The 25,810-nt window shown below is 42.0% G+C and overlaps 1 protein-coding gene across 1 annotated transcript; it reads left to right on the top strand.

Annotated features, from left to right (window-relative positions):
* The first annotated feature begins 45 nt into the window (after positions 1–45).
* MED1 (mediator complex subunit 1) lies at positions 46–25,509 on the top strand. Its single transcript, XM_082195493.1, has 17 exons — positions 46–270; positions 2,969–3,078; positions 3,787–3,865; positions 4,941–4,995; positions 5,745–5,877; positions 6,638–6,666; positions 8,577–8,648; positions 9,463–9,537; positions 10,714–10,787; positions 11,268–11,357; positions 12,281–12,392; positions 12,622–12,746; positions 13,771–13,889; positions 15,999–16,200; positions 16,872–16,967; positions 17,089–17,194; positions 19,000–25,509. The coding sequence occupies exons 1-17, from the start codon at positions 243–245 to the stop codon at positions 22,271–22,273; spliced, it is 4,779 nt and encodes a 1,592-aa protein (XP_082051619.1). The 5' UTR covers positions 46–242; the 3' UTR covers positions 22,274–25,509.
* The last annotated feature ends 301 nt before the right edge of the window (positions 25,510–25,810 follow it).

Genomic DNA, 25,810 nt, shown 5'->3' with positions numbered 1-25,810 from the left:
ACTTTCTCCCCTCCCCTTGTCCTTTTTTTCGAATCCCGCGAGAAGAAGCGCGACTTGGTCTCGCGCGGCCGGCGGCGGGATGGCGGTTGTTGCGGGGTAGCATCTCAGGCCAACTGCTGCTCTCGCCCCGGCCTCGCCGCCTCCTCCTCGGAGCGGGAGAGGCCCTCTCCCCCCCACCTCCACATGAGGGAGAGCGGAGGGGGGCACCTGGCCCCTCTCCCGCTCCACCACGCTCCTGAGGGATGAAGGCGGCCCAAGGGGGCGCCGAGGGTGAGTGACGGGGGGGGGTCAAGATCTCTCGCTTTCCTTTGGTAAATGCTGCGGGTGAAGGTGCTCGAGTTTCATAGGAAGACCAGGCCCCTTAGAGCAAGGGAGGGAGTCCGAGCGGCGGTTTGTAGATTTCATTAAGGTTCGCCCGCCAACGCCGCCTAATGCTTTCAGCTGCGGAACAGCATCGGAAGTTCTCTGGCGAAGAGGTCAGAAGGGCCTCACTGCTCCTCGTTCAAAGAGAGCTACGGGGGGGGGCAGGTTCATGAGTCGCCTCCCTTTCTTTCCATGGACGGGAGGAAAGCGCTTCCGGGAAGACGTCGGACCTCATTTGTGAATTCCTCTCCGGGAGTTATGTGCAGATTGGAGTTTTCAAAAAGCCCCCCCTTTTTTAAATTAGCATCCAGGGGTGTCGACTTGAATAAAATTATTATTATTATTATTACTATAAAATATGGGGGTGAGGGTGAAACGCAATCAATCACAAGATCCAGCACATGCACGCCATTTGATTGCCGATGCCTGTGAACTTGGGGCGGGGGGGGGACTAGGAGTCTGCTCCTATGGTAGTATCTGCAAAGCATGCAACAGTTGAATGCTTCTTCAGTGGGGGGCGGGAAACAAGCTTGGCTTTCTTTATTTAAATGTGCTCGATCTCTCTGCTGCTTGCTTTTAAGGCGGGGTGTGAGGAACCTATGGGCCTCAAGATGGTGCTGTGCCCCCGCTCCCATCCTAACTGACCATTGGCTATGCTTGCTAGGGCTGATGAGAGCTGGGATCAAAGGACATCTGGAAGCCAGCAGACTCCCCATCCTGCAGGTGGAAAGGGGCTTGGTGGAACGCCCAAAACTCAGAAGCGGGTGTGGGATTTACTGCTGAATCCTATACTGTGCTTACTTGGCAGTAAACCTCACTGTTCAGTTGGCCCAACTTATAGTACATGTTTAGGACTGTAGCCTTTGCAGTCCTCCATCATGCAAGAGATGGGCTTTGTAGAAAGAGAAAGGGACTTTCATGGACTTAAACCTCAGAAATGAGCTGGATGTTTCTTTAGCATATGCCTAACCACCATGTTGAGTTAAATCAAAGGTTCTTTCAAGCCTTTTGTCTGCAAGCAGTGACTAGCTAGAAGACACAGGGATGTGTATGGAGGACATGCTAGAGGGAGTGATCTATTGCCTTTCAAAACACATAGTGAAGAGTAGGTTTTTAAGGTTTCTGGTGAGGGTGGACCATAGCTGAGTAATAAAGTACTTGCTTTGTGTGCATAAGATCTCAGATTCAATCTCTGGTATATCCAGTTAGAAGACCATCAGCAGTGGTTTGAAAGACCTTTGTCTGACCAATAAATAGCATGAGGCTTAGCTGCCCATCAGTAGACACTAGTGGCCTAGATGGACCAATATGCTGAGTATATGACAATATAAGATGATCATCCTAAATTGGAGATAGATATCTTGGTAGAAATGTCAAGGAAAGAAAAAAATGCAGTTGTGTTACTACCTAGAAATATGCTGTGTCTACTTGTCACTCAGCAACTGCCTAAGAATTTGAAACTTTTCCAGCCCTGTATATGACATACATAATACCCATAATTAAATGGAGATGGTTTTAGAGGTGTTGATGCCTTCTGCATTTTTGAAACTTGTCAGAAAAATAGCAACATCCAAAAAGAAAGCACTTTTTTTAAAAAAAAAAATCTAGGCTGCCTGCCAACATGCACCTCTTAGTCATTTGTGGGTTTACGGCTTTCCTGACATGTTACCTGGAGGTAGTTCTTACTTCACCACGGGCAGTCAGGTGAGTTGCTATTTACGGCTTTGTGTTAAAGGTTACTTAACTTTCCATTGAAAAAAGGAAAGTAAATATTCTTGCTACGGCTTTCTTTACAAATCTTTTGCTCGTTATTTATGATGCTTCCTAACTTGCTTTCTGAGGTTTAAAAATATTGAAGTAATTGCTCCCTTGCGAAGCCTCCTATGTTAAAAGTGGCAGCAGTGTGCATTTTAGATGTTACAGCATTGTTAGTTTGCCAGTAGGATAGCTGAAAACAATGCCTGTTTAACCTGCCTTCTTATAAATGTCTCAGAAAGGGATGCATCACTTAAGAATCACACGTTCACAGAGAACATTAATAGTAAATATATCAACTCCAATAGATACAAAAGAATCAACCTGAGGTCCTTTAACTGGAAACAAAATATTAAACTTTAGGGTTTCTGTTTGTAAACCCACTGAGCTATATTTGCCTTTAAAACAACAACATCTTGAACTCCTCCTCCATTTGATTTTGCCATTCCATTGTTAACATAGGATTTTAAAGAAAGTTCTGAGGTTAAATAATATGAAGCAGGCCCCTTTTAGCTGTGTTCACTGTAGGATTAAGCCCTCTTATTGCATCCTGAGCTTGATATTTTACTTATGACAGTATTGATCTCTTCTACACCTGTATGTAAGAAATATGGAGAACATAGATCAGTACCTGCCATTGGTTACCTAATGTTGATGGTACGTATTGTAAATAATTCTGGATTGCATGTACCATGGTCCCATTCTGCAAGGTACTTCAGTCTATTCATGGTCACATAGCTCAAGTTAATGTTCTCTGGGGGTTATGCAGGGAAATTGAAGGTGAACCTGCATCTCTGGACTGAAATTCAAATATATCGTATGCTTCACTGACTTGCAATTTCTCTTATAGAAACGGAGAAACTGAATAAGATGAGTTCCCTTCTAGAAAGGCTTCATGTCAAGTTTAACCCTAACAGTAGACCTTGGACAGAAACCATGAAGCTTGTCCGGCAAGTTATGGTAAGGGTTTAGCATATTTTGGATGGGAGTACTTGATAAAATCTTGCACATTTTCATAAAACAGTGATTGTCAAGATTGTCTACTTAGAGAGGGCACTGTCAACAGTAAATTGCCACGATATCTTTCACAGAATGTGTGCATCTTTCACAGAATCCCAGCAGTTACAGAAGATTCTGGGTTGAATTCTATGACATGCTCTCCATTCTGGTAGCACTGTCTTTGCTGCTGTTCCATATCAGTTGCGAATACTCCCTAGATGAAGGTGCCTAGCATTCCTCTGCAACTATGCACTATATGGGAAGATTGGCAGTGATGGACCACAATTGCAAAGAAACTGTCTTTGCTGATTCTTTTATCAAAAACCCAGTAACTCTTAGAACACAGAAAGTATTAGTCAAAACAATCTAGCTTTTGAATAATAATTCTTTTTATTTGCTGTTATTTAGTAGAACAATTCTAAGCTGTCATTGGTTTGAGTTGGTGTGACTCATACAATGGTCTAGCTTTATAATGCACAGGGCCAGCATCTGTGGAGGGTTTTTTTATTTACAGCACCCATAGGAGCTGATTTTTTCAGAACAAAGTGGAAGCCTTCAGGAATGCAGTTGAATGCGCCAATGTTTTAGTTATAGCTTTCTTTTCACAGTATTGCTGAATGTGCATGAACACTTTCTCTATATTTTTCTCTCCATCACCTTTGAACACAGGAAAAGCGAGTTGTAATGAACTCTGTTGGTCACCAGAATCTTGTCAGCTGCTTAGAAACTTTGCAGAAGGCATTAAAAGGTTGGTAGATGCTTCTGAAACATAAATAAGTGTCTGTGGTTTTTTTAAAAAAAAGACTAGGAGGAATTGACATTAGGATAATAAAGGTGTTTATATGGTTTGTACTAGATGGGTGCAAAGAATTACTATGATACCTTCAAGGTTATTGGACAGCCCTTTGCATGCTTACTCAGAAGTCCTACTGTATTTAGTGGAACTTATGGCCTTGTATGTTTATAACTGCATTCTTGGGCTCTGTGTTGCTGTAATGGGTAAGCTGCATACTGGGCATGTATAATGCTCGTGTTCAATAGACTCACTGAATCAATTATCACTGTTTGTATAGTCACATGTTATATTACACACTCCTAACCTCTTGGTGTCTGGTTGAAGAAGAAAGATGGTTTATGTTCCTGTTCAGGCCGGTTACCAAAACATGCAGCCTGTACCATAGTAATTCTCTTTTTTTTTTTTAATGGGAAAACTGGGTAAGCGAAAGGCTCCTGTGAGACCAAAGTTCCCACTCAGATGACTGTGTGTTGAATCTCTGCATAGTTCAATATCCTGGTTATCCCCCTTTTAAAACAGCCATTGCTGTGAGGTGGCAATTCTGTCACTTTCTGACATCAAGTTTAATTAATCAAGTAACTAATTAAATTAGTACAGGTACAGCAGTTGCCTCTTATGTACACATCTGAGGGCAGTTCAGGATCATTTTTTTTACTCTTATTTCCACAAGCTGTGGAGTAAGGGTCTACAATTGTAGGATTGCTGACCAAGAGGCAAGGTCTTGTCTTTGGGCTGCATCTTTGGAATGTGGCACAAGTTCAGTGACAAATAGAAGTGCCTTGGCCATTGCCTCTACCTCATAGTTGATAAGGGGCTGAGAAGGTGAGCTGGCTTTCTCAGGCAGCTAAAGCTCCAGCTGCCCAGCAGATGGAAAGATAAACCTGTATGTCTGCCACCCCCTTTCAGTTCAGATCAACTGTCCATTGATTTCAGTGGGTCTGAGTATGGCTTGGTTGGATATCACCTATTGGGACTTTAATAAATTTGCTTATGTACTTGGCTTTAAACAAGCTCATCTTCCTCCTAGTGACATCACTACCTGCCATGACAGATCGCTTAGAGTCTATTGCAAGACAAAATGGGTGAGTAACTCCCATGATCCCTGACGATTGGCCACACTGGCTGGGACTGTTTGGAATTTTAGTCCAGCAATATCTGGAGGGCCATAGGTTCCCCGCCAATGAGTAAGATTAATCCTTTTCGTCTAAAGAGCTAATTGAGACTACAACCAACCACATTTTTTGTTTTTAATTCATTGTTTATACTACACGCTTAAGAATGTAGAAGCTAAAGTTTTTGTTACAGTGAGGTCCAGCAAATCAAATGTTTGATTTAATTTGACTTAGATTTTAGTTTAGTTCCATGTCTGCCCTGGATGGGTGGAAAGGAATGTTGCCATTTTTTGGTTTTGAAATAAAAATTTCAAAAAAAAGGAATGTTGCCAAATAACAATCACATGGTGGTTATGTAGAAAGAGAAAAGTAAGAAGTATGTACCCTACACATTGGACTAGAATCAAGATTGGTTGTTGCACTTATTTCTCATTGGAATTAAAAGGACAAGTTAATCAAGACTTACAGTACAATCCTATCTATGGCTGTTTAGAACTATTGAAGTCACTGTGACTTACTTCCTGAAAGAGAGGTTGAGATTGCAGGTTCAGTATAAATTCAGTGCAGCTAACCTGTATGCAGCCCATTATTATCAATCTTGAGCCTCCAGGGGAGATCAGGATAGATGCCTCCAGCCAAACAGATTAATTGATGTGCTATTGATTGGTATTAGATAAAGCTTTTCATGTTTGAATACCTTTTCTCTCCTTGTGTGTTAGTCTTGGATCTCATCTTAGTGCAAATGGCACTGAATGTTACATAACTTCAGACATGTTCTATGTGGAAGTCCATTTGGATCCTACAGGACAGCTGTGCGATGTTAAGGTGGCCCATCATGGAGAAAACCCTGTGGTACGTAGAGTATGAAGGTCACACCAAACTTCTGCCTTCTTTTGTTTGTAGAAACATGTTTTTACAACCCACTATGTTCTGAGAGCACAGGACAGGCTACAGTATGTATCAACCCTGAGCTTAACAGCTTCCTAAAATCCAGATAACTCTACTCCTGCATTTAGTTTTACACTTCTCCAGAAGGAAAGTGATCTATTCAGCCCAATTCCCTTTAAGTCCTCTTAGCCAGTCCCTTGTAAAAAAAGTCACAAGCTGTCACATTTTCACATTCTGTCTACTCTTTCAAAACTGAGGCTATCATTTCCCAGCCTTTAATAAAATGTTAGATCCCTCAGTAGTAGGGAGAGAAGTCAAAGCTCCCTTTGCCCTATTACTAGTGTGGTACAAATAGCTTGCTAACCAAGTTAGTACCATTTGTAAGTCTCTCCCCCTCCCCAAACTTATTTTTTGTTCTTTGTCAGAGCAGCGTAAGAATTTGAGATCATTTTTTAACTTTATAGTCTCATCTTTCAAAATGCTTGCAGTCATTTCTAATCATCGTTACTTATCACCCAGTGTTTGAAACACTGGACATCTCTGACCTGCCTTCTGCATTGTCCAAACATCCTGTAGGACTGTTTAGGAAAGTTTTTAGGGTTTTGTACTCGCATGAAGCTGACATTCCCTATAGTCATGTACAATTTAAGCCAGCTCCATTGTGCTGAATAACTGCAACAGTTTCAAATGAAGTTGTGGCACACATTTTTATTTTCCCTTCTAGAGTTGCCCAGAGCTGGTGCAGCATCTAAGGTGAGTACTAAGTCTCTTTCATTATTGGCTACATACCTTCTCCCTGTGCAGTTCTGTTGTATGGCTACAACCATTTCTCCATTCCCTATAATGTCTCTTGTACAATTTATTATATACAGCGTTCTGGATTTATTGTGGCTTACTCATACACGATATTGGCTATTTTAGAACATAGAGTACAGATCTTTTCTCAGCCATAGTGCTTTTCAGGAATTGTGTAGGGTGAGGAGAAGATTTTGGAATGAACAAGAATTGAAGTACTGGGTGGGGCAGCAGTGTTGCTTAGATTTAACAACAAACAGTGGGTGCATATGAACTGAGGATATTCATCCAGTTTTCAGTTTCTGACCCTTTTAAAAAGCAGCATAAATAGCCCGTATCAGAGACCATGAAACAGAATGTTTATTTACTTGCTTTTTTTAAAAAAAAGTCCAATGTCCAAACAATATGAAATTTTTAGGGGCACCATAATCAGGTTTCTTTTCCGTTCTCTTTTTCCTGTTATAAAGCACCACCCTGCCAAAATGAGCCTTTTAAGCATGCAGTTTTCCTTAGGATGTAGTATGTTGCTCCTGCCTTTGGTTGCCAATTAGCTATGACTTGTACAGCTGACCCAAATCTCTCTCACAACATGTGAAGAGTATGTTGACACTGGTGCAACATAGACCCAATATATATTCTGTATTCACTGAGCTGATTCAAACAACACCAAGTTGAGTTTGGTGTTATATAAATGGGCCTTATGATAAGGCCCTCCATCCTCCCCGTGGGCTGTCCATTTCATTGAGTTACTTCCCTAGTACAAACCATAGTTTGCTGTTACCACCAAATTGTCAAATAGTTGCTTGTCTTGCCCTCCAAACAGAATTGTAAAGCAGCTTCAAGCTCATGTTTGAAAGGTCCCTATTTATCCATGAAGGTCTTTGAAATGCATTGGATAAGTCATTGTAACTTGCACATTTGGGGTTTTTAAAAACATAGATTTCAGCAGAAGGTCTTTACTTCCTCTTTGGAATTATATGAAGACTGTTCTCATCCACTGGGGAGAAGGCAGGGTTGAGTCTTTAATAAGAAGTTAGGAGTGTTGTCACTCTGTACATAGGGATCACCAACATTTTTCAGCCAGTGAGCACATTTGGAATTTTAAGAAAGCACTGTGAATGTTAGTTATAAAATGGCTACCGAAGGGGCATAGTATAGCACAAAATGGCTGCTGGGTGCGTGTTTAGGAGAGGCCAAGCCAGTGCAAATAGGAACGGAGGGGGAAGAGAAAATAGTCTCTCGTGCATTGTGACTTTTTGAAGGGGTATTTTCTGAGACCTTTGGCAGATGCCATAGATACTGGCAGGCGCATTGACATCATCAGGCACTGCACTGGTGAACTTGTCATATTTCTCTTCTATCAGGAGAATAGGGTTGTTGGCAACCACCTAGGCCATACAATAATTTGTTTTGTTCTAAAGATTTCTCTCTTAGAAATTCTTCTTCAGAATAGTGGTTTCAGGGCTATGAGAGTCACATAGGGAAAAAGTCCTCTCAGAGAGTTTTGAGAAGGCCCAGGAGGACAAGTAGCCAGCAAAAGAGCACTGAAGCCTACATACAGCTTGAGAGGGCACAGCACCATAGGCAGGCAGCTTGGGCCATAACATTTCAAAGTAAGGATACTGCAATGGAAGCTTCAGTACTTGCAACCCTCCAGTATTGGGGGGGCTGCCTATCTATTTTTCCTATGAATTGTATTATGCATCTTGGAATTTACTGGAGGAGTGCTGTAGTAGGGTGTGCTTTTGGAGCTAAAATGTTGAAATTGACTCCTTTTGCCAACTCTCTTAGGTGAGTCTAACTGTAGATATCTCTGGCATGTATGATTCTTCCAGATTCTCTAAAATTGATATGTTTTTCTTTCCCAGAGAGAGAAATTTTGAAGAATTTTCTAAGCACCTGAAGGGTCTTGTCAATCTGTATAAACTGCCTGGTGACAAGTAAGCATTCCACTAGTCGTCATTTCTGTGATGTGGCAACACCTGCAGTCACATATTTGTTAGAGCATTGCATATAGTGGTTGAAACCCTGCCCAATTATATGTCTACCTGCTCCTTTTCTCCTTACTTTATGTGCCACCCCCATCCCTTTCCTGCATTACCACTCTTGATTACCTCTCCCAACTTCAAGAAAGGAAGCTAAGGTAGAACTTCAGTATTTCTGATGCTAGAAAGAACAAAAAAGGGGCTAAAATCTGCATCTTTTTTAAAAGAGGAGTTGTGCAGCCAAGATTGGATCCTTTGTGTGCACTGGAAATTTTAGAAATATGGCCAGTCTTAGAATATTGTCTTCATTTTGTCAAAAAGGGATTTTTTAAAGGAAAGCTAAGAATGTAAGAACTTCATGGCCCATCTAGTTCAGCGTCTTGTTCTCACAGTGGCCAACCGGGTGCCTTTGGGAAGCCCACAAGCAGGACCTGAGTGCGAGAGCAGTCTCCCTTCCTGTGGTTTCCAGATTCTGGTGTTCAACTGAACTAACTACATAAGCTGTAAAAAGTCTGAAGCTTAAGTCCTTGGCATGTCTGTGATCTTGTATGATAACGGTTGAGAGCCCTTCCATGGAAGGCTACTACTGGTTGGACAGTGCTCTGGTTGGCTCACAGTGCAGTTCTATACGTGTATACTGGAAGGAAGTCCCAGGGAGTTCAAAGAGACCTACTCCCAGGGTAATGTGTATAGGGTTGCCACATCTAAGCATCTTTTTGTCTTTTTTTCTGTACCAATTTTAAAATAATATTTTATTTTTTCTCCTTAGCAAACTGAAAACTAAAATGTACTTGGCTCTTCAGTCCTTGGAGCTTGATCTTTCAAAGATGGCAGGGATGTACTGGTAAGAGAAGTTTGCCTTACTGAATGAACCCAGCATTTACCTGTTGATGTCTGTAATGTGTGTGGGTTGCTCGTGCGTAAGTTGCCGCCTCTCCAGGCTTTGTTGCTTGCTAAATCTTTCAGTCTGGGCAGCCCTTCACTTCGTGGCTGCCTCAGTCGCTAGCAGAATCCGTCAGTGGGCGTTTCTTAAATCTTTTCCAACATAAAAGTTGTTTGACACCCAGTCTCCTACTCTCTCTGCGCGGAAGTCTTCTGCGCAGGGTGGGCATGGGTAGCGGAGGACCCGTGCTCTCCCTGCTGGTGTCCGGTGAAGAGTCCTGGAGCCCTCTTGCCGATTCCCCCATCAGCCCCTCTATATCCCTGGTGTTGCGCTGATTTGCTTCCCCATCTGCGGAGCTGCCTCTCCCTGCTAGGCCCTTCTCCGGCATCATTTGAGAGCCTTCCCTCCATCTCTAGCTCCGATGTCAGTTCCCTGACAATGTCCTAAGCAGCAATACTGTTCAGGAAGTAGAACATTGAACTTGGAAGGAACTGAGTTCAAATCTTACTTGAATCACAGATCCGCTAGCTATTCCCCGGATAAGCCACAACCTTAGCCTCCGTTCCACCCTCTGTAAATATGGCAGATTATGATTAAGTTTAAAGGGCTCACATGAAGATGAATGCAACAAACACAGCCAAACTCACTGTACCCTAAAGCAGTCTATAGAAATAGATGCTTATTAATAAAGAAGTTTGCATATTACATTTCTTAAATTTGAATTGCTATTTTAAGTTTCCAAAGGTAGCATTATGGAATCCAGAGTCTTAAAACTGAAAGATAAACAAACAAACAAACCCAACAACTACCTTTGGTCTTTGAGGAACTGGGGTTGAAAGATTGACTGCTAAAGTCCAATGAGGAGGTGGTACTGGATTTCCAGGCTCCCATTTCCAAGACCAGCTGTCTGTCCTGTGACCTACACTGCCTATCATCTTGGTAGTAAAAAGGAGAAAATAGTTTCAGAAGGAAAAATGGGTTCCTCTTTTTAATCTTAGTGCTGCAAACCTAAAATTTCAGTTTGGGCATGTTACAAATTCAGTCTAAGATAATAATCCAAAAGATTTATACTGTGGTGGTCTGGGGTCTTAATTCTGCACCAGCTTATCATATGTTTTTGATTCTGTCTGCTTGTAGGCAAGCCACCAATGCAAGCCCTTTGGACAAGATTCTGCATGGCAGTGTTGGCTATCTCACCCCAAGGAGTGGAGGTAGGCGACTGTATATTGTGACAGAAGAGGGGTCCATTTTACAATACTGCCCATTTTCCCCCTTTAAAGATGACTTGTGAAATGGTGCAATGCTATTTTTTTTGTTAAAGAGTTGAAATACCCATCCGCATATTAGCCCCTTATGGAGCTCAGCCTATCCAGTATGCCATAAGCAGAGAAAAGATGCATATTGGAAGACTGCTATCTAGCAAAGCAAAGAGCTCCATAAATGCAAGTGATCCACCTCTTAACAGAAAAGACAAAATATTCTCAGAATCTGCAGCCAAAGTGACTTCAAGGAAAATTAACCCCCAAACCCTAAAATTTGTAGATCTTTGTCCTAAGAGCTGTGACCTTCCTAATTACATAGAATGCTAGGTGGACATAATCTTGTATGTCCAGATCAACACATAGGCATCACTTCTGACCTTCCCACCCCCATTGTGTTCCCTTTCCCATTAACAAGCTTTCTTCTTTCAGGTCACCTGATGAATCTGAAGTATTATGTTTCACCCTATGATTTGATTGAGGAAGGTACTGGAGCTCCTATTATTCTGAATGAGAACAACGGTATGTTTCTAGGCATGCTTTCTGCTTCCAAATGTGCATTCTGAACACACCTTGGATTATATTGAAGGTTTTCTTTGAACCCCAAGCAGCAGATTTCTTTTATTTTGGTTTAAGGTTTATTTGTGTTTTCCTGAGTATAGATATCCCCCCCAATGTTTGTACATTGAAATAGTATATTATATAGTCAGTTGAGTATTGACAGCTTCTTATATTCCAACACTGTCTGATGTTTATCAACAAGCAGTCCTATTAACATTCCTGTGGATTAATTTATCTAGACTCCAGGCAAGTTTCTTGGTATGGGCATGTCTTGATTAACAGTGAGGTAGTTAAATAATGAGTTCAGATTACTGTAGTAGTAGGTTTGTGTTTTGTTTTTTTAAGAGACAATGGTTATTAGTAGGAAACATAAGCTTGTACTCTCTGGTTTTCTGGTTAATGATTGTGAGCATGATGGAGTATCCTGGAAATTATCTAGCCTAAATATCAGTACTGGACCTGCAGTGGACCTTGTACATTAAACCCCCCAACCATGAAGTTTGCAGCTTGTTGCAAAGACTAAATACCGTAGTAAACAGCCAAGTGACAAATTGAACCAATTTGTGTTTTTTCCCCATGTCTAGCCCAACTTGCTGCCACTGCACCCATTCTTCTTCCCTCTTATTCTGATTGCACCACACCTGATGGTCTTTCAAATTAGAGAAGTGGAGTACAATAGGCACTCCCTCAATTTTTAAAGTACTTATTCCTTAAAGCAGGTGTAGGAAACCTATGGCCCTCCAGTTCAATTCTTTAAAGGGTTTTAGTACATAATGCTGATAAGCAATGCATAACATCCAGTTTATTACCCGTTGCTGTGCAGTGGATTTTTATTTTTATTTAATACAGCTGTTTGAAAAGTTAACACTTGCCTCCACTTTCAGTTCCTCGCTACCTGGGTATGAACATATGTGTTACAATTGAGGGAACACTGACAATGAACAAACTTCCAATTGCCCCTCTCATTATGGGATCTCATCCGGTGGACAACAAAGGGTAAGAAACAGGCACGATTTGTTGGTAACTTGTTGGTGCTATTTTACCATAATGAATTAGAATGATTCCATACGGTCATCCAAGATGGACAATGCATATATTAGTTTTCTAACGGCATAAATTAGTTACTCAGAACTGAACAAAGTGTATTTACATCCTTCCTAATGTTAAAAAAAAAAGTATTTGCATGAACCCAGATGTAATACTATTGTAATCTTTTATTCTTTAGGACACCTTCTTTCTCCTCAATCACCAGTGCCAATAGTGTTGATTTGCCAGCTTGCTTCTTCTTGAAGTTCCCAAGGCCTATTCCAGTTTCTCGGGCTTTCATTCAGAAACTTCAGAACTGCACAGGTCAGTCATGTCTTCAGATAAGCTGTTGATAGAGTTTAGCTAGCATCAGTGATGTATTTGGTGCCATAACCTGACACCTAGAGGGCAGCAGTCAAAGCATTTTAAATTTTGGGTTGATATGAATATTTGCTCCCCTGTTCTTCAGCATTTCTGCAGCCTAGATCATGTTTTCCATATACCTGCAGCTTCAGACTGTCTTCCTCTTTTTTTAAAAAAACCAAAGTGTCTAATGTTAATCATGGAACTGATTAACCCAAATGATACAATTGGGAAAAGGCAAGAAATCAGAGTAATGCTAAGCAGAGTCTTGTATTAATGAGAGCACATGGATGTCTTCATCCTTTTTCCATATCCCTACTGACCACTTAAAAGCTAATCTTCTCAATCTGTTTTTGTTACTAGTTTTTTGTGTTTGTTTAAATCCAAGCCAAATCCTTAGAGACGTTAATTTTTCAGTCAAACAAATGGCGCAGAGCAAGCAGGTACAGAAAAACATGTAATTTGCCTAATTGGGGAGGGACCAGTATGTAGCCTTCCATGGCACAGAGGTTGGATTACTCTCAGGCCTTTTAGATTGCCTTTAATGCTACTACTTTTCTCATTCATCTTCACACAGATCATGGGAGGGCTATCTCACTAATATACTTGTTTAAGATCCTGCTGCTGCTGCTGCTGCTGCTTCAAGATTACTAGTGTAATTTATTAGTGTTCAGGTATTTGAACCCATCTCTCCCAGGTGCAGCACTCCATAAGATCACGCTGATTTTCATGTTAGCTCCATGTCAAGAATTTCACAGTTCCTAGCATTCAATATCCACACTGGAATATATTAAACACAAGTGGTTTCTGGATAACTGATTATAGAAATTTGACGCTGCAACAAGCATCTCTCATGTAAAGTTGTAGTGAAAATTATTGAGATCCCCTCTAGTACAAATACAAGTTGTAGGTAACAGCTAATACTTGTATTTTATGAGAGGACAAATCTCTGGGTGGGTGGTTATAGTTTTTTTTCTTTTCTCAGGCATTCCATTGTTTGAAACCCCTCCAACGTATGTCCCCTTATATGAGCTTATCACACAGTTTGAGCTATCCAAGGAAGATGACCCTGGACCATTGAATCATAATATGCGTTTTTATGCGGTAAGTTATAAGTGGGGATTTCATAAATTGCCTTCACCCACAGAATGTGAGAAGGTTGGTAAATTCTAGGTGCACATTCAGATAAATATCAGTAATTTTAATACAGGATCCTATATATAGCTTTTCATAATTAGACAGGCTATATTATCTGACTACTGTATAGAAAATCTGTGTTCTCTCACTGGAATACTTTACATTGTTAGAGAATTTGTGGTAGGTTTAGATGATGCCTTCAGTATAAATTATGGTGGAGTTCCACCATTGTTCTTTATCTTGAGGCTTCAGGGGAAAGTGGTCATAAAGTACACAGCAGAGATAGGCAACCTAAGGCCTGGGGGCCGGATGCTGCCCAATCGCCTGTGGACGGTTCGGGAATCTGTGTTTTTACATGAGTAGAATGCGTGCTTTTATTTAAAATGCATCTCTGGGTTATTTGTGGGGCATAGGAATTCATTCCCCCCCCCCAAAAAAAAATATAGTCTGGCTCCCCACATGGTCTGAGGGACGGTGGACCGGCTGAAAAAGGTTGTTGACCCCTGGTACACATTAACAGGGGATTTGCTACAAAATAGTGCAGTGTTTTTCCACCCCTTATCTGGAGCACTTTTGTTAAAGGCTCAAGCTTTCTAGGAACAGGGAATCCCATGTCTCTGGTTCCAGGACACTTTTTATTTTCCCAGTTATTTTATTTAGAAAAATATTTACATCCTGCTATCTCATAAAAAATCAAAGCTGTTTACAACCATATCTGTGTATAATGAAAACACTTAATTTAAAATCAAAGACCATCAACTAACCATTATGGAAAGTTGTTTTCTTAATTGTTTGTATAGACTAGGGCCTCAGCAGGATCTCCTGCCTTATTTATTGAGGAGAAGAAGAAGAAGAAGAAGAGTTTGGATTTGATATCCCGCCTTTCACTCCCCTTAAAACCCAGAACAGTCAGGAATCTGATTCAATCAGCATCTGAGGATAGACTATCCTAAATGGCATTCCACCCTTGTAGGGGAGAGTTGTCACTGCAAGTCCAAACCTCAACAGGAAGTAGTCTGACCATGTGAATGGGAGGGAAATCTACCCCTCCTATTTCCAGACCACCATCCTTTCCACTTGGAGCAAAAGACTAAATCTAGGGTATGCCCTGCTCTGTGTGCTGGACCAATGATCACTTGTGAGATCTATACAAAGCCATTTTGATGGCCCCATTTTGCTTCCTAACTGATAGATGTTCCGCTACTCAAGTTTGCTTTTAAGAGAGAATATTATTGAGAGACTTGAAGCTACCAGCATGAGTTTGATCAAACTGCGGGAGGCAGTGGAGGACAGAAGTGCCTGGCGTGCTCTGGTCCATGGGGTCACGAAGAGTCGGACACGACTAAACGACTAAACAACAACAACAATTATTGAGAGAAGTGCAGTAGAGAAAGTGAACCTTGGACTGAAAGGAATGAAGGCAATTCCTGTTCTAAGAACCTCATATGATATGATTAGTGATCTGCAAAAGAGAATTTTTGGCATTATGTATTGATAATGCTTTCAACTGACTCTTCAAAAGACAAAGTAATTATGCTGCTGTTGCTAAACTTATACTGATGTCTAGAAAAAAAATAGCATGAGATGGTATATAATGAGATCTTATTTTAATCCCAGTACCAGCAGATTAAGTATTAACTAGGCAAGCCATATAATTGAGCCCCAAAGAGAGCAAATACAACCTAGTGGAGTTTCCCAAACTTGGGTCTCTAGTTGTTTTTGGACTACAACTCCCATCATTCCTAGCTAGCAGTACCAATGGTCAGGGTTGCTGGGAATTGCAGTCCCAAAACACCCAAATTTGGGAAACCATAGCACTGGTTCCTACCTCTTTTAATGTGGACACAATGCTTTTGTTGTATCTATTTGTTTTTGTTAGAGCCATTACTCACCTTCCACTGCCACTAGCAGGACTTTTTGGGAAAGGGTGGAATAAAGTATAAATGAATAATGCAGTTTTGTTCTTCAAAAACAGTAGTTTGGTTTTCATCTCCTGGCTATGCATGATTTTTGTAGCACCCATCCATACTTTACCAAGCAGTAAATGTGAGATTGTGTGTGCCCCCTTCATAACAGGCTTTGCCAGGACAGCAGCACTGCTACTTCCTCAACAAAGATGCCCCCTTGCCAGATGGACGAAGTCTTCAGGGAACTCTGCTCGGCAAAATTGCTTTCCACCATCCTAGTCGGGTTCCTCTCATCCTCAATTTGATCAGGCATCAGGTGGCCTACAACACTCTGATAGGCAGCTGTGTCAAGCGAACAGTCTTAAAAGAAGGTCAGTGCTACCATGGTACATTGCCTGAAGTATTTGTAAAAACATACTGGTCTCTATAATCTGTCAGTCTTCTCCAGACTGTTAGGTTTGAATCACTACAGCAGCTGACTCCTTTGGCTTTTCCTCCAATTTATTTCACTTGCCTAGGAAGATCAGTTTTTCTATCCATTTATGTATGTTAATACTTGTACTCTTAGTACTGTTGTTGCTTCTCAACCCTTGCATTTATTGACCATATCAAAATTCTGAATGGTGTAGGGAGGCATGAACCAGATAGCCAGTAAGTTCAGGTTCAGGATTTCCATTCAGTTAGTAAGGAAACTAAGCAAGAGTATAAAAAACAAAAGAAAGCAAACTGCTCACATGACAGTTAGCAGGCAAAGCCCACAATGCACCAAACTAATATTTATTTTATTAAAATTAATAGAAGATGCTTCCTTCCAGAGTAAACTTGAAGCAGCTAACATAATAAACATAAACTTTGAAAAGAGTAGAGTAGCTGTTACACAACCCATGCACCATCAAATGTTTCCTGACCTATTTTTCCATGTCTTAGTTGAGCTGCAAATAAAAGTATGAACATCTTTCTCTCTTTCCCTTATTTTAGCTATAGGGTGAATACGACTTTTTAAGTTCATGGTCTTTGCTAGCAAGTTCTTTTGTCTTTCCAGATTCCCCAGGCATCCTGCAGTTTGAAGTCTGCCCTCTGTCAGATTCCTGTTTCAGTGTATCCTTTCAGCATCCTGTAAATGACTCTCTAGTTTGCGGTAAGTTGCTGGATGGAGGGTTTTTAGAGGGGGGGGGGAATGTATGTATAAACAGTCATTGAATGAAGATGGACACATTTTCGATTTAATGACCTCCCTGTGATTCCTCTGTGTCTTTCAGTGGTAATGGATGTGCAAGATTCTACACATGTGAACTGCAAATTGTATAAAGGGCTCTCTGATGCACTCATCTGCACAGATGACTTCATTGCTAAAGTTGTTCAAAGGTATGTCATACTGCTTAAGCCAGAATAAAAACTGATCTTGGAAGACAGTGGTTAAATATAAGCCTGGTAACTCAGAGGTCACTTGCATTAAAGTTTTACCAAGGGAAAAATAATTTTACAGTAACATTTTCCTACCATCCTTTTTATATTCTACTCTAATGGTGACAGCAGTAAAAGTCTACACCACAGCAGTTTTATTTCAGTAATGAGAGCCTACCCCAGGCAAGGGAGGAAAGTTTCTGGGCTAATCCTTAAAGCAATGTCATCCTGAACCTTTTCATTTTCCTATTTTTTGGGGGGTGTGTGTGCTTTAAATGCTTGGGACACATGCCTTCCATCACACTGCAATCGCTAGCTTCCCTTTCAGCCAGAATTAACTTGGAGCTCCTGCTTTCCATCTCTACATTTCTCTTTCTTTTATCTATTTATCTACATATATTTATAACAAAATATAATAGATGGCAAATAAAGTAGAAAGAGGTAACTAGAACTTCTGTTACCTTTCATGTCCAATAATCCTTATGGAGATTTGTGGCACTGCAGCAAGTCCATCCTTCTGTGGTTTTCTCAAAATTTCTCGTGCCCACACTTTGACAGACCTTACCTATCAACTCACACTATGCTGTCTTGGATGGTGTGCTTTGGTATTAAAAACTCTCTGCAACTTAGAGTTGGATTTAAGGTCAGCTGCTGATTTCTAATTATTAAAGGCATTTGGGTTCCCTTCTGTCTATCAAAAGGAAAAGGCTCAGTCCTGTCTTCTGTGGGTTGCTTTTACTGCTGGTGATAAAGAGCTTTCCTCCAGGAGCAGAAGTTTGAGATAGCTGCTTGTCCATGCACCAGTGACATAAGGCAATTTCGTACACTTTGTGTAGGAAGAAGAGTATATGAAGCATGTACACAATTTGTGAAAAGTGCATGCACTTTATATTTTACATCTTGCATTTAGCTGTGGTTACCCAGTGACCTCCTGGAAAATAGGCATGTGTAGAATTTATGTCTTCTGTTAACTGAATCTGAAGAATGATGTTTTCTATCTCTTCTGGGCCTTCAAGCCATCTCTATAGTCTTTAGAGAAAGGAGTAAAATGAATAAAATAACCAAAATTTATCTTGATGTGAATAGAAATGATTTGTTTGAAGTTCAGAATTTGGGTTTCATTAAAGTGCATAGCCATGTATGAAAGGAGTGCCTAGATCTGTCTGCCCTGTACTTTACGTTGTAATTCAGGGGTGGGTAACCTATAGACCACCAGATGTTGGACTTCCCAACTCCTATCAGACCCACCCCACATAGCCGATAGGAGTTGTAGTCCGACAACATCTGGAGGACTGCAGGTCCCCCATCCCTCCTGTAACAAGGCCAATTCTTCAGTTTACCATTTTCAAAATGTGGCATATTTGCTTGGGACATATTTACTTGAACAGGCTCTTCAGTTCAGCAAAGCCTTAACATGCTTTGATTTTGTCATGTTCATGGAATAAGAAGATAAAGTAGGAACTCTCTTTTAAAAGAGTACATTCACCTATTTATTAATGAGAACTTTAATGAATTGAGTAGGGCTTCCTTACTCCTCAATTGCTACTTTGTTGCTGTGGTGGAGAATTCACCTCTAGAAAAAAGAGTAAAAGTTTATATTCCTGTATATAGTGTGCCTGAGTAGTACAGAAGTCAGGCTCACTCTGTAGAGGTGTACCTAACACTGCTCATAATTGTTTATAATGAGTACAGCTTTTAGCTTCATGGGGGAACTTACTGCTGGCAAGGATGACACTAAACCACCTTTTCTCCACCTTGCCTTATAGATGCATGTCAATACCTGTGACCATGAGAGCCATCCGGAGAAAGGCTGAAACAATCCAAGCAGACACACCAGCCTTGTCCCTCATTGCTGAGACAGTTGAAGACATGGTGAAAAAGAACCTGCCCCCTGCCAGCAGCCCAGGTTATGGCATGACCACCGGCAACAACCCAATGAGTGGCACCACCACCCCAACCAACACTTTCCCCGGGGGACCCATCTCCACCTTGTTCACAATGAGCATGGGCATAAAAGAACGGCATGATTCAGTGGGCCACGGGGAAGACTTCAGTAAAGTGTCTCAGAACCCTATCCTTACAAGCTTGCTACAAATCACAGGCAACGTGGGCTCCACTATTGGCTCCAGTCCCACGCCTCCACACCATACCCCTCCCCCTGTGTCATCTCCGGCAAGCAACACCAAGAACCACCCCATGCTCATGAACCTGTTGAAGGACAACCCAGCTCAGGATTTCTCAACGCTCTATGGAAACAGCCCACTTGAGAGGCAAAATTCCTCTTCTGGCTCCCCAAGGATGGAAATGGGTCCAGGGGGCAACAAGCAAAAGAAGAAAAAATCACGTGTCACAGTGGAGAAACCCAAGCATCAAACCGAAGATGACTTCCAGAGAGAGCTGTTTTCCATGGACGTTGACTCCCAGAATCCCATCTTTGATGTCAATATGACCACTGACACTTTAGATACCCCTCATATTACACCAGCTCCCAGTCAGTGCAGCACTCCACCAACAACGTATCCACAGTCTATACCTCATACCCAGCCCAGTATTCAGAGGATGGTTCGGCTCTCCAGCTCAGACAGCATTGGTGCTGATGTGACAGATATCCTTTCTGACATAGCAGAGGAAGCATCCAAGCTACCAAGCACCAGTGAAGATTGCCCTCCTATTGGAACACCAGTAAGAGACTCCTCTAGTTCAGGGCATTCCCAAAGTGCCCTGTTTGATCCTGATGTCTTTCAGTCTAACAACAGTGAAAACCCTTACACTGATCCAGCTGACCTGATTGCTGATGCCACTGTGAGCCCAAACAGTGACTCTTCAAATCAGTTTTTCCCTGATGGAGTTGATTTCAACCCTGACCTCCTGAACAGCCAGAGCCAAAGCGGTTTTGGAGAAGAGTACTTTGATGATAGCAGCCAGAGTGGAGACGCTGATGACTTCAAGGGCTTTGCATCACAAACGATAAGTACTCTGGGCGTGCAAGTGCTGGGGGGAGATGGAGGGGAGAGTAAGTTCAAGGCAAGCAGCCAAGCGGACACAGTCGACTTTAGTATTATCACTGCTGCCAGCAAGGCTCTGGGGGTCTCTGATGTCATGGAGCATCATAGTGGAAGCCAGAGCCCCTTACTGAGCACAGGAGATTTGGGGAAGGAAAAGTCGCAGAAGCGGGTCAAAGAGGGTAATGGATCCGGGAGTTCTTTAACAGGCCCTGGGCTAGATGGCAAGGGTGGAAAACGCAGCCGCACCCCATCCAGCGATGGGAAGAGTAAAGAAAAGGTCCAGAAGCGGAGGAAGGTGGAGCCAGAAGGCAAATCTCCCTCTCATAGTTCGTCTACCAGGCCTTTCACCCCACCAGCAAGCACAGGCGGCTCGAAATCTCCTGGAAGTTCAGGCAGGTCTCAAACACCCCCTGGGGTAGCCACTCCTCCCATACCCAAAATCACCATCCAGATTCCCAAGGGAACAGTGACTGTTGGCAAACCTTCCCATGGGCAGTACACAAGCAGCGGCTCAGTCTCCTCTTTGAGCAGCAAAAGTCATCACAGTCATTCCTCCTCCTCCTCTTCCTCCTCCTCATCGTCATCCTCGTCCTCTTCGTCTTCCTCATCGACCTCGGGCAAAATAAAGAGCAGCAAGTCGGATGGGTCTTCTGGGTCCAAGATGAGCAGCAGCCTCTACTCGGGCCAAGGCGGCTCTGGATCAGGTCAGTCCAAAAGCTCCACCCAATCAGTGGGAAAGCCCGGGTCCTCCCCCATCACAAAACACGGCCTCAGCAGCGGCTCTGGAGGTACCAAGATCAAACCTCAAGGGAAGCCTTCATCACTTATGAACCCTTCCATGAGTAAACCAAACATTTCTCCTTCTCATTCTAGACCCTCGGGCGGTTCTGACAAGCTGGCCTCTCCGATGAAACCCGTTCCAGGTACTCCCCCGTCGTCTAAAGCAAAGTCCCCTATTAGTTCCGGTTCTGGAAGCTCACACATGTCTGGGACTGGATCAAGTTCAAGCATGAAGTCCTCTTCAGGGATGGGATCCTCCAGTTCCATGTCCCAGAAGCCACCCCCTTCTTCAAATTCTTCAGCGGGATCTTCATCTTCCTTCTCATCTGGCAGCTCTTCCATGTCTTCATCTCAGAATCAGCACGGGAGTTCAAAAGGCAAGTCCCCAAGCCGGAACAAAAAGCCATCTTTGACAGCTGTGATTGACAAACTCAAGCATGGTGTAGTCACTAGTGGCCCTGGTGGGGAAGACTCAATGGATGGACAGATGGTCCAGAGTTCCAGTTCCTCAAGTCACTCCATGTCCTCCAAACACAACCTCTCTGGAGGTGAATTGCAGGGGAAGCGGGAAAGGAGTGACAAGGAGAAATCCAAAGTCTCTGTTTCAGGAGGCTCCTCTGACTCTTCCAAAAAGGCATCTGATTCAAAGAATGTTGGAAGCACTGGAGTGGCCAAGATTATTATCAGCAAACATGACGGTGGCTCTCCTAGCATTAAAGCCAAAGTTACCTTGCAGAAGCCTGGGGAAGGAGGTGGGGATGGCTTAAGGCCTCAGATGACATCTTCCAAAAGCTATGGATCACCACTAATAAGTGGGTCTACTCCAAAGCATGAGCGCTGTTCTCCCAGTCACAGTAAGTCTCCAGCATATACCCCGCAAAACATTGACAGCGAGAGTGAATCGGGATCATCCATAGCAGAGAAATCCTATCAGAACAGCCCCAGCTCTGATGATGGAATTCGGCCACTTCCAGAATACAGCTTGGAAAAGCATAAGAAACACAAAAAAGAAAAGAAGAAAGTAAAAGATAAAGACCGGGATAGGGATAGGGATCGTGACAAAGAGAGAGACAAAAAGAAAACTCACAGCATTAAGACGGAGAACTGGTCTAAATCTCCTATCTCTTCAGAACAGTCTTTGTCTATGACAAGCAGTGCCATTCTTACATCAGAAAGGCCATCCAGGCCTAGCCCTGATTTTTTGATTGGGGACGAAGATGAGGATCTCATGGATGTTGCCCTGATAAGAAATTGAGAATATTTAGCCAAGGTTGGCAGGTGGGGAGTGGGCTGGGGCTAAATGTTTCATATAGTGTTGTTTTAAAAAATGTTTTTAAAGTTGTGAGTGCAAACAACACCCTTGTGGGTTCAGGTAAAAACAAGCATTTTTCTTTGGCTGTTCTTGACAAATGGAGCATAGAGAAAAAATATTCTTCAACTCTTGGAAGTTTACATGGACTCTTACACATGCATACTTCCATCTAATCAGAGTCTCTACCACAAAGAATCGATGCACCACGCTATTTGGTGTAGTTCTGTCACTTGTCCCAGAGTTACATGCCTGTGGACTTGCAAGATAGAATTGAAACTTGGGCAGATATTTCATTTCTTTTACTTCACTTTTTTAGGAACATTTCCATTCTGGAGCGTATTTTTAGTGTTCAGGATTTAAGCTTGTTTGGGTTTTGTTATTCATACTCTGATATTTACACCAAAAATTAATTAACGGAATTGGGTCAGTGCCTGGTATCTCCCCTAGTTCACAAGGTGCTGACTGCCATCTCCTATTAAAAATAAAATCTGAAATGGAACTGTTCAGTGGATAGCACCAGTTGGGCCCTTATGCAGGTGGTGAAGTATTTGACATAGATGTGTTACAACTTTTACAGCCATTTCACTTAATCTTTGTATTATAAAATTGATTTCTTCCATGGAAACAGTTGGCTTCCATGCATGTCTCCTCTGTTACTGCTGGGTAGTATAAGATGGCAACTGAGTGGGGAAGAAGAAAGTGAGGGTTTGGTGCTGTGAGTGTAGATTGTTAGACTTCTCAGCCTCTTTAATTTTGAATTAGGTTGAAAACCGAGCTAGGAGAGAATGCTGTTAAAATAAGTGGGAGTGACACTTTTTCCCCTTGGTAAGTGTGGTTTGTTGGCATGAGTGTAGAATCACTTTCCTCTTTGGTATAAGATCCACTGCAACATGGCTCCTTTACATACCACTCCAGAAAAGTAGGAACCTTGAGGTCATATGGGAGGAATCAGCAGTGCGGCTACTTTCCTTGGTAGTTGTCTCAAATCCTAGGCAGAGTAAAGTGGCTGCATCTTTGACTCCTCTCACATGACTTCAGCAGTTACTGGAACAGCATACTGGAGCAGCTCACAGGCCAGTGAGGTAATACAGGGCTCCAGACCTATTAAGAAGGAGCCTATAATGTGCGAGTGGTCAGAATATATGCTTAGTGAATGTGCACTTCAACTCCCACCTAGATACAAGGGAAACATTCTAGAATTTTTCCATAACCATACAGTACCAGATAGAGATGGTATTGTAGTGGATTAAGATTTGCCATTAGAATTTGCCTTGCTGTGTTCCATTGAAGGCCATGAACTATATGCATATCACCCTCACCTTGATGTCTTGTTCTCTCTAGTATCGTCTTCACATGGAACATTCCCTGATGCTCAAGAGAATAGGGTAGCACCTGGTCACACAGAACTTCACGTGGTATACTAGAGCATACAGCAATAATGGGGAACCTGTGGCCATCCAAATGTTGCCGGACCTATAACTCCCATCATCATTTGCATGACCAATGGCCCTCCTAGCTGTGACTAATAGGAGTCAGAATCCAACAACTTCTGGAGTGCCACAGCTTCCCCATCCCTGGCATACAACCACCCATGCTGGGTTTGCAACGGTTGCAGGACTTTATGATCGCTAACCGTACACCCCAAACTGCTTCCACTCTCAGCAGCTTTTATGTCATAGGTTTGCTCCACCAAGGATTATCTAATGAAGAAGTTGCATTGAGGCTTCTAATGGAGAAGCTGTACCCCCACACAACCATATGTTGCAGAGTTTTCCTGACTTGTGTACCTGCTTCCTGAGTTTCCAAGATACTGCGGATCATAAATTCAGAGCAAATGACACAATTCATTTTACTGCAGACAACTTGGGTGTGTACAAGGTCTCTGATAGATCAAGAGGTTTTTTTGTGATAGCCACATCACAGAATGTAATCCTGTGTATGTTCAGGCCACAGCAGTTGTCTTTATTATGATGGTTTTTACAGTATTCTTTTCCTTTAGGGAAGAAGCTGGGTTCTGAGAAACAGTGTGCAACTCAAAATGAGAAGCTTTATTGTTTAAGGCTTTGGACATCTTGCTGCATCCCAGCAGCAACATTTGAGTGGTGTTTTCATGATGGGACGCACAGTATAGTTCTGGTATCCTCTGTAATTGGAATGGAATTGTTGAAAGTATTTGGAAGATGAAGGCTGTGAGGAGCAATGTAATACAATTCTTAGGTATGGACAGTGTCTAAAATATTAAAAGAGGTAATGGCTCTTGAACCATGAATTCTACCAGATCTTTTAGAGGGGTAATTCTTTGGGTCCCAAAGTTAAACAATTGAGACTTTCTGTTTTTCAGTGGACATCCACCTTGGCCAGTAGTAGGTTTTTGAGTTATACAAAAAGGTTCTTCAGAATAAAAACGAGCCTTGATCCAGTGTATGAGAGGTGCAGGATTTGCTCATGAATGGATTCCCTTATCAGTCATAACGGCTCTTTCCCTGGCACATATGAGGGACGAGGATGATGTACCAGCCTTCCATTTCCCACAAGTGCTGAACACCCAATTATATGTGGGAAAGAGGGGAGAGATTAGGTTTATTGTGGCCTATGAGCCCTCTGTGCATAAACTGGATTAAGTCATATTAATTCCATGGAAGTCTAAAGTCTACCATGCTAACAGGTTCCAAAATTGTGTGGTTGTTGTTTTTTTACCTTATGCAAGCAGGGTGTTAATAAAGTTCTACTTTTAATACAATATACCTTTTTTTGTCCAGCAGTGATGTTTTTTTCATAGGGAATGAAGAAAGATAAGCCATTCAAAGAATAGTTCCACCAATTAAAATTGGGAGTACACATACCAGTATCACACAATCCTTTTCTGTGTTAAAATCTCTCATGTTTACTTCTAAAAGTGCATTTATTTGTTCACATTACCCTAAATCTTTCAGTATTGTAAAGACAAAACAGAAAATAGGAAAGAATCAAACCTATTAATCTCAGGTGTAGGTACTTCACCTGAGATTAAGATTGGTTCTTTTCATGTACATGGTAGGTCCTTTACTCTTGTGAACAATTGTGTAAATACTGCTTCTGGTGACTGAGGAGGTGGGGAAGGAATAGACCATTTTTAGTTTTTTGATGTACTTCAAATAACATGTTTGTTTTACATGCAAATAAATTTTGTTTGATAGAAATGTTTGCCTCAGCTCAATTTCTGCACTTTAAAAGTTGGCTTCTACTTGGATGAAGTTCTGATTGTCAAGTAAGAGCTTTTTTGGAAAGAGGGACGCCTTTTTTGAAACTTCTGTTTCAAAACTTATAAAGTTGGTAGTGCATTTCCTGCACGACCATAGCTGTTTTATATTAGCAGGAACTGGTAGGTGCTGTGAACATTCATCTGCATTTTTGTCTAAGAAGCTCAGTTGTCTAATAGTCTGCATCCCCAGACTCTTGGACTTCTGCTCATGCTGAACAGATGAGGACCACATCTTGTTG

The sequence above is a fragment of the Podarcis vaucheri genome (assembly GCF_965113315.1).
Source record: "Podarcis vaucheri genome assembly, chromosome: 13".
In the NCBI taxonomy this organism is placed as follows: Eukaryota; Metazoa; Chordata; class Lepidosauria; order Squamata; family Lacertidae; genus Podarcis; species Podarcis vaucheri.
The sequence above is the reverse complement of the archived record's forward strand: the minus strand, read 5'-3'. Positions and strand labels throughout refer to the sequence as shown.